The sequence below is a fragment of the Danio aesculapii genome, chromosome 1, assembly GCF_903798145.1.
Source record: "Danio aesculapii chromosome 1, fDanAes4.1, whole genome shotgun sequence".
Lineage (NCBI taxonomy): Eukaryota > Metazoa > Chordata > Actinopteri > Cypriniformes > Danionidae > Danio > Danio aesculapii.
Window position 1 is genome coordinate 4,722,058 of NC_079435.1, and position 13,466 is coordinate 4,735,523.

The 13,466-nt window shown below is 37.8% G+C and overlaps 1 protein-coding gene across 1 annotated transcript; it reads right to left on the reverse strand.

Moving 5' to 3' along the window:
- Window positions 1–10,348: 10,348 nt before the first annotated feature.
- Window positions 10,349–12,622, reverse strand: LOC130230995 (adhesion G protein-coupled receptor E3-like). Its single transcript, XM_056460385.1, has 9 exons — window positions 12,515–12,622; window positions 12,195–12,376; window positions 11,921–12,085; window positions 11,643–11,846; window positions 11,333–11,565; window positions 11,128–11,194; window positions 10,958–11,049; window positions 10,712–10,874; window positions 10,349–10,445 (listed from the first exon to the last, which is right to left on the reverse strand). The coding sequence occupies exons 1-9, from the start codon at window positions 12,615–12,617 to the stop codon at window positions 10,386–10,388; spliced, it is 1,269 nt and encodes a 422-aa protein (XP_056316360.1). The 5' UTR covers window positions 12,618–12,622; the 3' UTR covers window positions 10,349–10,385.
- Between the last annotated feature and the right edge of the window lie 844 nt (window positions 12,623–13,466).

The following is a 13,466-nucleotide window of genomic DNA, read 5'->3' on the forward strand; positions in this document are numbered from 1 at the left end:
TAAAGGGGGAGGGGTATGGCAGACTCTAGAGAGCAGGGGTCTCAAATTAAAATTGGCGGGGGGTCATTTTAGTGACTGACATTTCATAAAGGGGCCGTTTTAACATTCAAGCACAAGAAAAGAGTGGAAACCTGATGTAATTAATGCATCTTAGGACAACAGACATGATGTTTATATTTCAAGCATTACTTGTCACCAGTGATAATGCAAATGTTTGAGTAACTTAAGTGACTTTACTGGCAATTGTTCTTCTTAATATCTTTTTTTTTTGTTTTGTAAAACTACAACAAAGAGGGGGAAAGTATGTACATAATCACATTTACCTTAACAAGTTCAATTCAACTAGCAGTACAAATTCACCAATGAGTTTTTATGCAAATCTTGATAGCATATGAGGAAAATCTATTAAATGAGACCATTTGAATTGAATATTAGCAAAATGATCATATCTACTCAACCAGCATAATGTAAGCCATGAAGAGGTGTTTGTGCAACAAAATACAGGTGGTACACTGCAAAAAAAAATGCATTTCTTATCTTGTTTCTAGTCCAAATATCTAACAATTCTTAAATCAATAAGCATTTTCTAGACAAGCAAAGCATATTGTCTTGTTTTATGAAATAATATGCTACAATTAAGTGAGTTTTTTCATAAAACAAGCAAAATAATCTGACAATGGGGTCAGCAAAATAATCTTGTCAAAAGGAAAAACAAGACTATTTTGCTGACCCCATTGCAAATTTTTTAATCTTGTTTGCATACAATTTACATTATTCCTCAACAATTGTGTTTTTTCTCGTCATGAGAATCGTGATGGTCTTAGAGTAGGTCCTACTGGCCACTGTGTAATTTTAATTCCATCTAATGCAAAACCCATTTATATGGTCGGACAGGGGCACCACTGGCCGCCTCGGGCCCTCTGACGACCTTTCACGAAAGGGTGGGAGGATTGGGGATGGCTCGGTGTCGCGGATGAAAGAGAAGAGCGGAGGGTTGGGGTGTGTGAACGGGAACCTTATGGGGGGGGGGGCATAATAATATCCCTGGGAGCCCTCAAAATGCGTGGGACTTTAGAATCGTCCTAACTTCCCCTCCTAGTGGCGCCACTGGTTGTATTCCGTGCTTTTTCAACATCATAGACGCTTGTATGGAATAAAATCACTGTCATTAATATTTCGTGCGTAAATAAAATTCACGCATCCGTAATTATAAAATCGTAAAGGAAAAAGGAGCGTACTCGTAATTTTACGAGGCTACAATTAAAAAATCTGCGATTAGAACAGACACAGATACGACATTTTGTTTTTCTGTTTGTTTATGACTGATAATTTTACGATGGGTGTACTTTACAAACACGAATTACAGTTTCTCTACGGACACGAAGTCCTGATTACGAGTACGAATCAAACAGCGAGACTTCACTGTCAAAATTACGTCACCGCTTCCACAGGCATTAATAAACAAGCGAGAGTCATCGATCATAACGGCGCGCCTGCTGGACGTTCGAGCTTACACACACCGTCTCAGATAAGATTTCTGTTATTCCCTCTTTGAGAGATGTCCGTCATGAGCTGTAATAAAGGTTGAGACTCAATGAGGTCCTATTTCGCTGTGTTTCTTGGACATTTTACTGAATCAAAATTAAGAACGAGCAGAGGATAGAGAGCTAGCATAATGTCAGTTAACGTTACAGGCAGCGAGCGCAGAGTCTCTCAGTGAATCACTGAACGGTGTTCAACTATAACAGGACATCTGTTGATTAAGTCACCTTTTTTAAAGCCAGATCGAATATTGATCTATTATGTAATGAAGATATCAGCAAAAGGCAGTTTAAATATTTGAGGGTTTGTGCTCACCAGAAGTTTGTAACGTTAAACATATTTATGAGACTATGAATCAAAATAAATAAATGTTAAATATGTGACCCCGGACCACAAAACCAGACATGAGGGGCAATCATCTGAAACAGACCTGTATGTCATCTGAAAGCTGAATAATTAAGCCCCTCATTGATGTATGGAGAGGAGATGACATGATCAGATATATATTTTTATATTATCTTTAAATTTGTACAAAGTAAGGTATTAGTAACTATTGATATAAATGTTTGTTATGTTAATTGTTATTATCTGTTTGTTATATTACTTGATTAAACTATTAGTTACATTATATTGTATTACTATAATTAATAAACTATTACCATAAACATTTATATTACCATTTAGCCTTATACTATTCTGTGTGTTTCACTCTTTCCGTGTGTGTTTGTTCTATATTCGTGATTGTTTAATTACCACATTATATTTTGCTTATTCTGGTTTATTTAAAGTTAATTAATTGATAAGAGTAAAACTTTTCTTTGTTTTATCTACCTATACTGGATAAATCTGTCTAATTTAATTTGTGTTCTCTGGTGATCTTAGAGTATTTGAGAGTTATTTAAACAGTTAAAATAGGTGACTTAATCAACAGATGTCATGTTATAGTTAAGTGATTCACTGAGAGACTCTGCGCTCGCTGCCTGTAACGTTAACTGACATAATGCTAGCTCTCTATCCTCGGCCCGTTCTTAATTTTGATTCAGTAAAATGTCCAAGAAACACAGCGAAATAGGACCTCATTGAGTCTCAACCTTTATTACAGCTCATAAGGGCATTTCTCAAAGAGGGAATAACAGAAATCTTATCTGAGACGGTGTGTGTAAGCTCGAACGTCCAGCAGGCGCGCCGTTATGATCGATGACTCTCGCTTGTTTATTAATGCCTGTGGAAGCGGTGACGTAATTTTGACAGTGAAGTCTCGCTGTTTGATTCGTACTCGTAATCAGGACTTCGTGTCCGTAGAGAAACTGTAATTCGTGTTTGTAAAGTACACCCATCGTAAAATTATCAGTCATAAACAAACAGAAAAACAAAATGTCGTATCTGTGTCTGTTCTAATCGCAGATTTTTTAATTGTAGCCTCGTAAAATTACGAGTACGCTCCTTTTTCCTTTACGATTTTATAATTACGGATGCGTGAATTTTATTTACGCACGAAATATTAATGACAGTGATTTTATTCCATACGCTTGACGTTCCACACGCCTTTTGCAGATGAGGGAGCAGAGACTGATGCTAGTGAGTTTGGTTCAAGAGAGTTCAGCAATTTAGAATGGAGGGAAAATTTCATAATATCATGGATATTATTCATAAATCAGTGTGAGCTTGTTGGTCACCAAATGTGTTCTCAAGAGTTTTCAGTTCCTGCACCAAATCAATGACTGCAGCAAACCAAATTTAAAACACATTAGCAGATACACACAAGAAAGTTGTAATAAAGTTAAGGTTGAGGTGTCAGAATATTTTAATTAAAATCAGTGCACATCACCAATGTTAATTTGATTATGCTTACTACGATAATGAGCTTAATCGCATTATTTAGATCAGGGAAGTACAAACTAGGGCCCGAGGGTCAAAGATGGCCCCTTACCTTTGATTGTGCCCTCCATCCCACATGAGAAGATTGGGGCAAATGCCTTTAACAGAGATCGTAATTTCTAATTTAACTTTTTTGTTTTATTTTTGAGCTACAAAAAAGCAGACTGAATATAAACGTTTGATTTAAATGCTGTAAATTAATCTATTTTTTATAATATAAATACTATCACTGGATAGAGGACAATGCAGAAGATATTGGGAGTGCAAATCAAGGCAAAAAGCAGGTGCAGCTTGACTAGTGTTACTCAGTTTTGTTATAAATTGGATTGTTTTTTTAACTGTAAGTTCATTATAAAAATTACAAATATATTCTGAATTAGATAATATAAAACAATGATTTTTAGTTATGTTTTACATATATTAAATAAATTAGGATATCACCAATGGCAACTTTAATAAAGTTTGGCTTATTTTCCTTCTGCCCATCATTCTCAATCAACTCTGGTTTTTGGCCCTTATATGAAGGCATCCCTGATCATACCCGTCAACCCTCCCGTTTTCCCCCGGATTCTCCCGTATTTTACAATTCTATCCCGCTCTCATCCTGTAAAGGTATTTTCCCGGATTTCTCCCGTATTTTCAATCTGTCTATCTCCCTATTGGAACCATCAGGGGTTGCACTTAAATTTGAATCTGTTCTGTGCTTTCATGTTATTTAGGCATGAAAATGAAAACGCTTAGAAATAAATAAAAAATTGGTGAGATTCCCTTCCATTACAGGTGCCGTCACCCCTCCTAAACAATCCTCAGAACGGTCAGTTTACATCTAAACATGTTGATCTTGGTGGGTTTTCTTTAAACACAACAAACTTTGCCTTAAATGAGCATAAACAGTTAGCAAAGCAATCAAATGCTTTCATTATAGATCTGTGCATTCTTAAAGTGTTTTTTCACATTCCAATGTTGACAGGTATGACCCTGATTTAGATCAAATTATTGTGTTCACATGAGGTAAATTTTAAATCGCAATATTTCCAAAATTCCATTATAATCTCATTAAGAAGATCTATGTAAAGTCATCATACAGTATGTGTTTGTTTGTGAGAGCATAAGTCACAAACTGATCGAACAAATGACTTCTGAAAGTAGCTCTTGTGATCATTTTGCTGAGGATTTACACATGGTAAAATGCTTAACCCTAAAGTAGAACATTCTTATTTGGCATCAATTATACAATTATACTGGCATCGATTTAAAGTATACCCCTTCAATATGTACAATTGTGTCTAGTGCACAGCCATACACACAACAGTCAAAAAAAGATTTCTGCAGCCGTGTGACACATTTGAATGTGCTGATTTGCATTACCACTGCTGTGACAGGTAATGCTAGAACTATAAACGTCATCTGTGTTGTCCTTACATGAATTAATTACATCAGATTTGCTCTTTCCTCTTTTACTTGTTTGTTAAAATAGCCCTCCTATTAGTTGGCAGCTAGACAGTGCATCTGGAAAGTATTGATAGCACTTCACTTTTTCCATATTTTTTATGTTACAGCCCTATTCCAAAATGTATTAAATTCATTTATTTACTCAACATTCTACACACAATCCCCCATAATGAATGTGAAAATAAGTTTTTGAAATTGTTGCAAATTTATTAAAAATAAAAAGCTGAAAAATCACATGTACATCAGTATTTACAGCCTTTGCTCAATACTTTGTTGATGCACCTTTGGCAGCAATTACAGCCTCAAGTCTTTTTGAATATGATGCCACAGCTTGGCACACCTGTCTTTGGGAATTGTTGCCCATTCCTCTTTGCAGTACCTCTCAAGCTCTATCAGGTTGGATGGGAAGCAACAGTGTACAGTCATTTTCAGATCTCTCCAGAGATGTTCAATAGGATTTAGGTCTGGGCTCTGGCTGGGCCACTCGAGGACATTCACCCGAGTTGTTGTGAAGCCACTCCATTGATATTTTGGTGGTGTGCTTTGGGTCATTGTCCTGCTGGAAGATGAACCGTCGCCCCAATCTGAGCTCAAGAGCACTCTGAAGCAGGTTTTCATTCAGGATGTCTCTGTACCTTGCTGCATTCATCTTTCCCTCTATCCTAACTAGTCTTCCAGTTCCTACTGCTGAAAAACATCCCCACAGCATGATGCTGCCACCACTATCCTTCACTGTAGGGATGGTATTAGCCTGGTGATGAACTCCAAAGAGTTACATTTTAGTCCAGAGAATTTTGTTTCTTATGGTCTGAGAGTCCTTCAGATGCCTTTTGGCAAATTCCAGGTGGGGAGGGGCTTCTGTCTGGCCACTATAGCTTACAGACCTGATTGGTGAATTGCTGCACAGATGGTTGTCCTTCTGTAAGGTTCTCCTCTCTCCACAGAAGAATGCTGGATCTCAGACAGATTGACCATCGGGTTATTGATCACCTCCCTGACTAAGGCCCTTCTCCGCCATCACTCAGCTTAGATGGCCGGCCAGCTCTAGGAAGAGTCCTGATGGTTCCAAGCATCTTCCACTTGCATATGATGGAGGCCGCTGTGCTCATTGGAACTTTAAGAGCAGCAGAAAAGTTTCTGTAACCTTCCCCAGCCTTGTGCCTCGAGACAATCCTGTCTGGGAGGTCTACAGACAATTCCTTTGTCTTCATGCTTGGTTTGTGCTTTGACATGCACTGTCAACCCCGGGACCTTATATAGACAGGTGTATGCCTTTTCAAATCATGTCCAATCAACTGAAATGATCACAGGTGAACTCCAATGAAGCTGCTGAAACATCTCAAGAATGATCAGTAGAAACAGAATGTACCTGAGCTCAATTTAGAGCTTCACGGCAAAGGCTGTAAATACTGATGTACATGTGATTTATCAGGTTTTTTATTTTTAATAAATTTGCAACAATTTCAAAAAATCTTTGTTCACATTGTCATTATGGGGTATTGTGTGTAGAATGTTGAGGAAATAAATGAATTTAATCCATTTTGGAATAAGGCTGTAACAAAAAAACATGTGGAAAAAGTGAAGCGCTATTAATACTTTCCGGATGCACTGTAGCTTTCCATGGCCCCTCGCAAATTTGAGTTTGAGACCCCTGCTCTAAGTGTATACGAATGAGATCATACAAATTTATATGAATAGCCACTAAATAAAAAGTGTTTGAGTGTCAGAACAATAAAACAAGCAATGGGCAAGGAAAAACACATCATACTGAAACTGAAAGGACTGAAACACATATTATTAGCTAAAATCATAACAAAATACAATTAGAACAAACAAAAGCATTATTTATTTGCAACAACACATATAGGAGGATACATTTAATAATATAGAAAAATACAGTTCAGACTTACTCAAGACAAAAGAGGTGACAGCCTGTGCTTTTAAAAAACCTGCATAAGATATAAAGAAATCAACATGTGCTAAATGACACTGGACTGGATTTCTAACTGCATTCATACTTTGACAGTTCACGCCGTGCATTTTTAGGACCAAGTGAACCAACCTTTAAAAATACCTACTTTTATGAAAAGAAGAAGCCATTACATTTTGATGATCCAACGTAGTGTTTTCCTCTATCCACAAACCACTTTAGAGGACGAGTTTGTCAAACACACAGAAAGCACCCAGAAGCCTACAGAAGTCAAACACGGCTGTATATGAATCAGCTTAGAATTAAATTGTTTCCCAAAAAAAAACACGAAATTACATTAGTTTAAATTTTCTGAGCACACATCACACGTACTGTATCAGCAGATGATGGTCAGTATGATGTGTTTGAATTACAGAAACCGATGAGGATTATTATGAGCAAAAAAACTTACCTCTATAAGCTGATTTACAGCACAGTGATCCTCAACAGACACGGCTGGAATATGGTGACATCTGATGCAGCAATTTCTCCACCTCAAATTTAAATATATACTTAGACGACACAAAACAAAGCCACAAAAGATATTTATATCTAAATATAACCATACTGGCAATTCCCTGTCCGGTTTCTGTTTTGAATGTTTTGGGATTTTCAAATGGCTCTAGGTGATCTATCAAGAGCTTTATCTCCTGAATGATTCCACAGAATTTGATTGGTGGCATTTACCTAGAAAACAGATCAAAATATAAAGCTCTCAGAATTTTGGCATTTATTTATAGAAATGCTTTGGAAGATGGATTTAGTTATCTAGATCTTATTAAGGTAAGTTAGATGACAAACTCATTGGCTTGACAAAGTCTTGTCGTAAAGTCATCCTGAAATCAACATTCACTGTTGACATTCAAACTGACGTTTCGACACCGTGTCGAGATCCCGAAGCGCAAGTGTTTCGAAACACTGTACCGAAGCATGATCCGAAACACCCAGGTCACGTGACTAAAGTGTTTTGAAACACCTGGTCACGTGACTAAAGCAATTCAAAGCATTGATCAGTTCAGAAGCATTTCGAGACCTGGAGCATTTGACTAACAGGGTCAGAATCAAGTTTCTGTCGCATATGGCCTATGGACCGTGCATGTGCGTGTTGTTACAGGCTTTAAATGACTTTTGGGTTTGAATCCCGACTTGTACAAATACTCCAAAATCGTGATTTTATATATTTTAATCATGTTACTGTTATGGTGTAGTCTAGATAGGATACAGCTGCAGACACACCATCAATTTAGCATCATTTTTGTAACTGTAAAACAATAATTAATATTTTTACAGTACTGTGATGGTTGGGTTTAGGGTTGTGGTAGACGTTAATAAAATACAATAAATGGGAAATTTAATGAATAATATAAATAATTCTTGTTAACTTCTGTCCACAACTGTATCTGATCTAGCAACAACCCTGTTTTATGACCAAAACAAGCCATATTTATTCAAAGTGTTTATTCGGATGTCAGACCAATGTTGAAACAAAACAATACACAAACAAAGCATCTCAAACTGATATTAAAGCATTTTAAAGTAGCTGTTTCAGCCTGGATTCGAACCAACAATCCCCGCATGGATGTCAGGAACCCTAACCACTCCACTATATCACTTGAGGGGTCAATTCTACAAAGTGGGGTTTAATACCTCAATTTGCTCAACTGTTCTTTGCTGAAGCTGTTCCAGTACAATACATAAAAATGACCACTAGGCGTCACTAGAGTGGGGTTTCAAAACGTTTCGAAGCTTCGACACATATGCTTCGACTGTTTCAGTGTTTCATGAAGCCTCGCTTTGCCCACCACTAATTTTTAGTATAAATATGTTAGTTGATCCATAAGAAGACTCATAAACAGTGATAAAATTAGCATTTACAAAATTGTGTCACTCATAACCAAGTGTTTATACAGTGTGTGTCATGTTTTCATTGGTTGATTTAGTCAAGTGTCTTGTTCTCCATTGGTTTTCCTAGTCACGTGTCTTGTTTCTCTTTGGTTGTTTCATGTCATGTGATCCTTCGTGTTTGGTATAAATACCCTTGTTCTTGGTCTAGTTTTGTTTGTGTAATCTCTGTTGGTGAGATTGTTGGGTTTTTGCTTTGCCATGTCAAGCCATGAGTCAGTGATGGGCAGAGCAAGGCTTCATTAAAACACTGAATCATTTGAAGCAAATGTGTCGAAGCTTCGTAACGTTTTGAAACACGTCTCTACAGTGACTCCTTATGGTCATTTTATATATTGCTCTGGAACAGCTTCAGAATAGAAACAGTTATGAAATAAGGAATTATACCCCATGTTGTTGTGTAATTAAGGTTACAAGTGAAGTGGAAAGAGTTCCAGATTAGCATGCCAAGATCATGGATTCGAATCCAGGGTAATGCAGCAGTAGACATTCGTTTTTAAATACTCTGTTTTTATAATCTGCTTTAACATTGGTCTGACATCTGAATAAACACTTATGTTTTGTTTTGGTTATAAAGAATGAGATTATCAAAATACATCAAGTCACAATGTCTGAGTATTTGTACAAGTAGGGATTTAAACTCATGACATTTGCAGCACAGCTACTCTGAGCACATGCACAGTCCACTAGGCTACATGAGATTGAGGATTTTTCTGACCCTGTCAGTCAAATGCAGATTCGCCAGGTCTGGAAACGCTTATGAACTGTCCGATGCTTGGAATTGCTTAAGTCATGTGACATGGGTGATTCGAATAACTTTAGTCATGTGACCTGGGTGTTTCGAATCACTTTAGTCACGTGACCTGGGTGTTTCGAATCATGCTTCGGTGCAGTGTTTTGAAACACTTGCGCTTCAGGATCTCGACACTGTGTTGAAATGTTAGTTTCACGTCAGCCATCCCTAACATGAGTTTATTTTGGGTTATATTAATGTTTTGTTTTGTATTGATGCCAAGTTTAGTGTTAAGTTCTTGTTTTGCACTTTTTGTTAATAAACTACAATTGGGTTCTTTACGCTCGCCTTCAGTGAACTTTCGTTACAAACAAGATCCAGGAAACTCCTGATAAAACATTTGCATATTTTATTTCAACAAATGTTTTAAGCTAACTAAAATATAATTTAATTAAATTCTCAAAATAGTATGTCAGGTGTGAATTTTACATATTTTCTGTGACATTAATATAGCATGGGTAAAATTTAATATTTATGAGACAGCAGAGATATCACAAAATCCCCAAGGTTATTTCCTTCAAAACAAAATGAACATAAACAACAACAACAACAACAACAACAACAACTCACTTTGTTGCCTTATCTTTCTGGAACCCTTTGAAGTGAACAAATGCTTTTGGATCGGGTCAAAATATCTTTACCCTTCACCGAGTAATGTTAAATTCAATGTTTAGTGATTAAAGAAGAGTCAATGCTTTCCATCAACAGTACTGTCAGCTGTAATATTAAGTGTCTTACACATCACATTTTTTCAAACTGAATTAATGACATTTAGTACAATAATTCTGTTTAAAAATCATGTGTGTACATTACAGTACTTCATATTCCCTGTACACGATGCTGCAGTCCTCAGTTTTCTTTGCATCCAGAGCACAGATATTTGAAGCACCTCCAGTACTGCTGCCTGATCTGGACAAGAATGAGAGAAAGAGTTCAGGAGATCAGTTTAACCTTAATTACATCACGAGTGATCATAGAACAGGAAAATATGATTTAAGAGACTAAAAGAGCACAATTAAATAAAAGTGCTGACAGGAGAGGAAGGTTTTGCAAGTGATCTACTAACAACTCATACATATAAGCACACAGCTGACTTCATTGCTAATTTTCTCTGTCTTTTGCCTTAAATTGGCATTTGATATTGAATATGACCGAAGACTGAGTAAATGTGTGACCTCATTATTGAGCACACAGTAGATCAGGAAGATGAAGGTTCCCTGCTGAGAGTTCAAGATCAGGAAGACGATCTGCAGCACCTCACTGCTATTAGTGAAGAAACCCAGAATCCAAGGACAACCAAGAACCACAAACTGACCCAGTGTTTTAAACACCATAACCCTGTGGTAAACAAGAGAAAGAACAAGATATTGTGTGTAGTTTAATGAATATGGGTTTTATAAAGAATGAATCAGGTTTGTTACTTGGTTTGCTTCATCTGTGAAACTTCAGCGTTTAGTTTTGCGAGAGCTGATTTCAGACTGATGCTGATCCTGATGAAGAGAATCGTGTTCAACTGTGGAAAACAGTAATGATCAGTTTTGTTTTGTCGATTTAAACAGCTGATGTAAACATGTCTTTAACTAAAACTTACTGCTAGTATGACACAAACAGGACCCAGAAAACTCCAGATAAACCCTTTATCTGTTTTAATCCAGCATCTGATTAGAGGAAAATACAATATAATGATAATTAAATACATTTATCAACAAGAACAGTTACTAATTTTAATCTTGTGTGTGACGTTGTTACGAGTTGAAGCTTTTAATCAAATGAAGAAATAAACACCAACAACTCACTGTTCACTGCCGTATCCTTCTGGAACCAGCCCTATAGACACGCACACCACAACCAGAGCAACCACATATCCAATCACACACAGGAATCCACTGCTAAGCACCTCCCTCTTTCTAGAGTTGATCCGTGATAGGTTCTTGACACAGATGAAGAGCAGCACAGCTTCAATGAACATCCACACAAAGGCGGAGAGGAAGAGGAAGTGCAGAAGGCCTGCTATCACCACACACAACACCTGGAGACCATGAGAGAGGGTTATGAGGATTCTCAGTGCGGCTGTGCTGAGCTGTAGAGCTCCTTCATCATTCTCACCTGCTGAGGGCGAATGAGGCTCAGGAACTGTTGTGTGAGCAGAAACAGAAGGTGAGCCGACAGCAGACTGATGCAGATGTTGATTCGAGCCACATTATTGACTCCAGGACTCCACTGACAAAGAGCAAAGGACAACAGAGCCAAACTGAGGAACACCAGACCCACGATCACACACACCAGATTCAGCAGATCCAGCAGATCGCTCTGAGAAAACATGCAGAGAACATGAGTGCCAAATCTGTGCTGCTCTTCAATGCTCTCTAGAAATGTTCTGGTACCGGTGCTGGACTGCTGCTGGACTGCATGATGAGAGCGAATGTGGACAGATGAACACAGGAACACACAGTGTGGCTGCTGTTGCTGTTTAACACAGAACAACCATCTACAATCCACTCGCTGATATTCCAGTACACACAGGACAGAGAACCGTTGGGGTCAAACTCCTGCAAGAAGAAGAAGAAACAAGCAGAAAATATGAGAAGAGTGAATATTAGATGTGTTCAGATGTTGATCAGTGCTGATGTTGGACAAAAACACATTTCAGTCTCTCACTCTGATGTGTCTGAAGGTGAAGTTGACTGCTTTGGTGAGTGTAGTGTTGCTGGTTTTGGGAAGAGTAGCTGAGATCACAGTGGACATCATGGTTTTAATGGTGTCATTAGTTGTGTTGAAGAAGTCGGCCTTCAGTAGATTCTCCATTGTGGTGTAGCTCATGAAAGCCACAGCAGCAGATCCTGTAGGACAGAAACAGATGCTTACATGCAATATTATATGAATATAACAAGAGTCAAAAGAGTAAATGTGGTTTAGTGGTGGTGAAATGAGGTTTCATTATACATAAAACACTAAATTACACCAAACATTTAACTCACTGTCATTGTTGTTCTTGGCGATGCCAATAAGATCGATGTCTACAGAAGAATTTGTTGTGGTAAGTTGAGGGATTTTATCTAAGGTCACCTGTGGTCCAACCATGAAGACTTGTCCCTCTGATTAAAAACAAACATGCTGTTCTGTAATATTAAAACTTACTTTTCTGATTCTGAGATTTTCTACATTTCTAAAACAAATGATTAAATAAGATAACACTGATAAAGTCACACTATGAGCTCCAACTGTCCATTTGTCAAGCAAAGACTCATTCTCAGTTTAACTTCAGGATTCAACTCCACCGTTACACACTGACCAGATACCAAGAATCATCAAGCAGATGCCCTGCCAAGAGTTTACTTGCCTGTTCTTAAAGTAGCACCTTCTGAACCATCCTATCTCTAGCCTGCCAACCTGATTTTACCAAGTAGGACCTGTTCCTGCATTAACATCTATGTTCAACATTCCAATCAGCCCCAGAATTTAGAGATAGGTTTACTGTTTATGTTAAGTTTAGGTTTACGGTTAGGTTTATGCACTTCAACATAATTGTTGTCCAACTATCATTCCTGTCTGATTTTGGTTCATTGATAACTGTTCCCTATTTCCAATCAACCGTGGTCCCATCCCTGAACAACACATATCCAATAACAAAAGCTGTGTTCTGGTAATTGTGAATGGGTGCTAATAAGGTTGCAAACTCATTCCAGTCATTAGATTACACACGGCTCTGGAAATAGCAGGTTCTCTTCTATAAAGTCTTGCACAATTTTAGGATTTCTGAAAATCTTGTGTCCAACTGAGGTGTCAAAATCACCAGCGATACAGTCCTGCCAGATCGCTGGTGAACTACGTGTCACCCTTAATGCACTACATATCCCATCATGCCGTTTCACACACACCAGTCATATAACTTCCCAGGGCTGCATGGCTGGATGAAACCCCAATGCCTCC

Coding starts and splice junctions, on each gene's coding strand:
- LOC130230995 (XM_056460385.1), bottom strand. CDS start 12,617: ATGGTTGGACCACAGGTGACCTTAGATAAAATCCCTCAACTTACCACA. Junction 12,377..12,514: donor CGCCAAGAACAACAATGACA/GTGAGTTAAATG, acceptor TCTGTCCTACAG/GATCTGCTGCTGTGGCTTTC. Junction 11,050..11,127: donor CTGTTTGTGTCATACTAGCA/GTAAGTTTTAGT, acceptor TGTTTTCCACAG/TTGAACACGATTCTCTTCAT.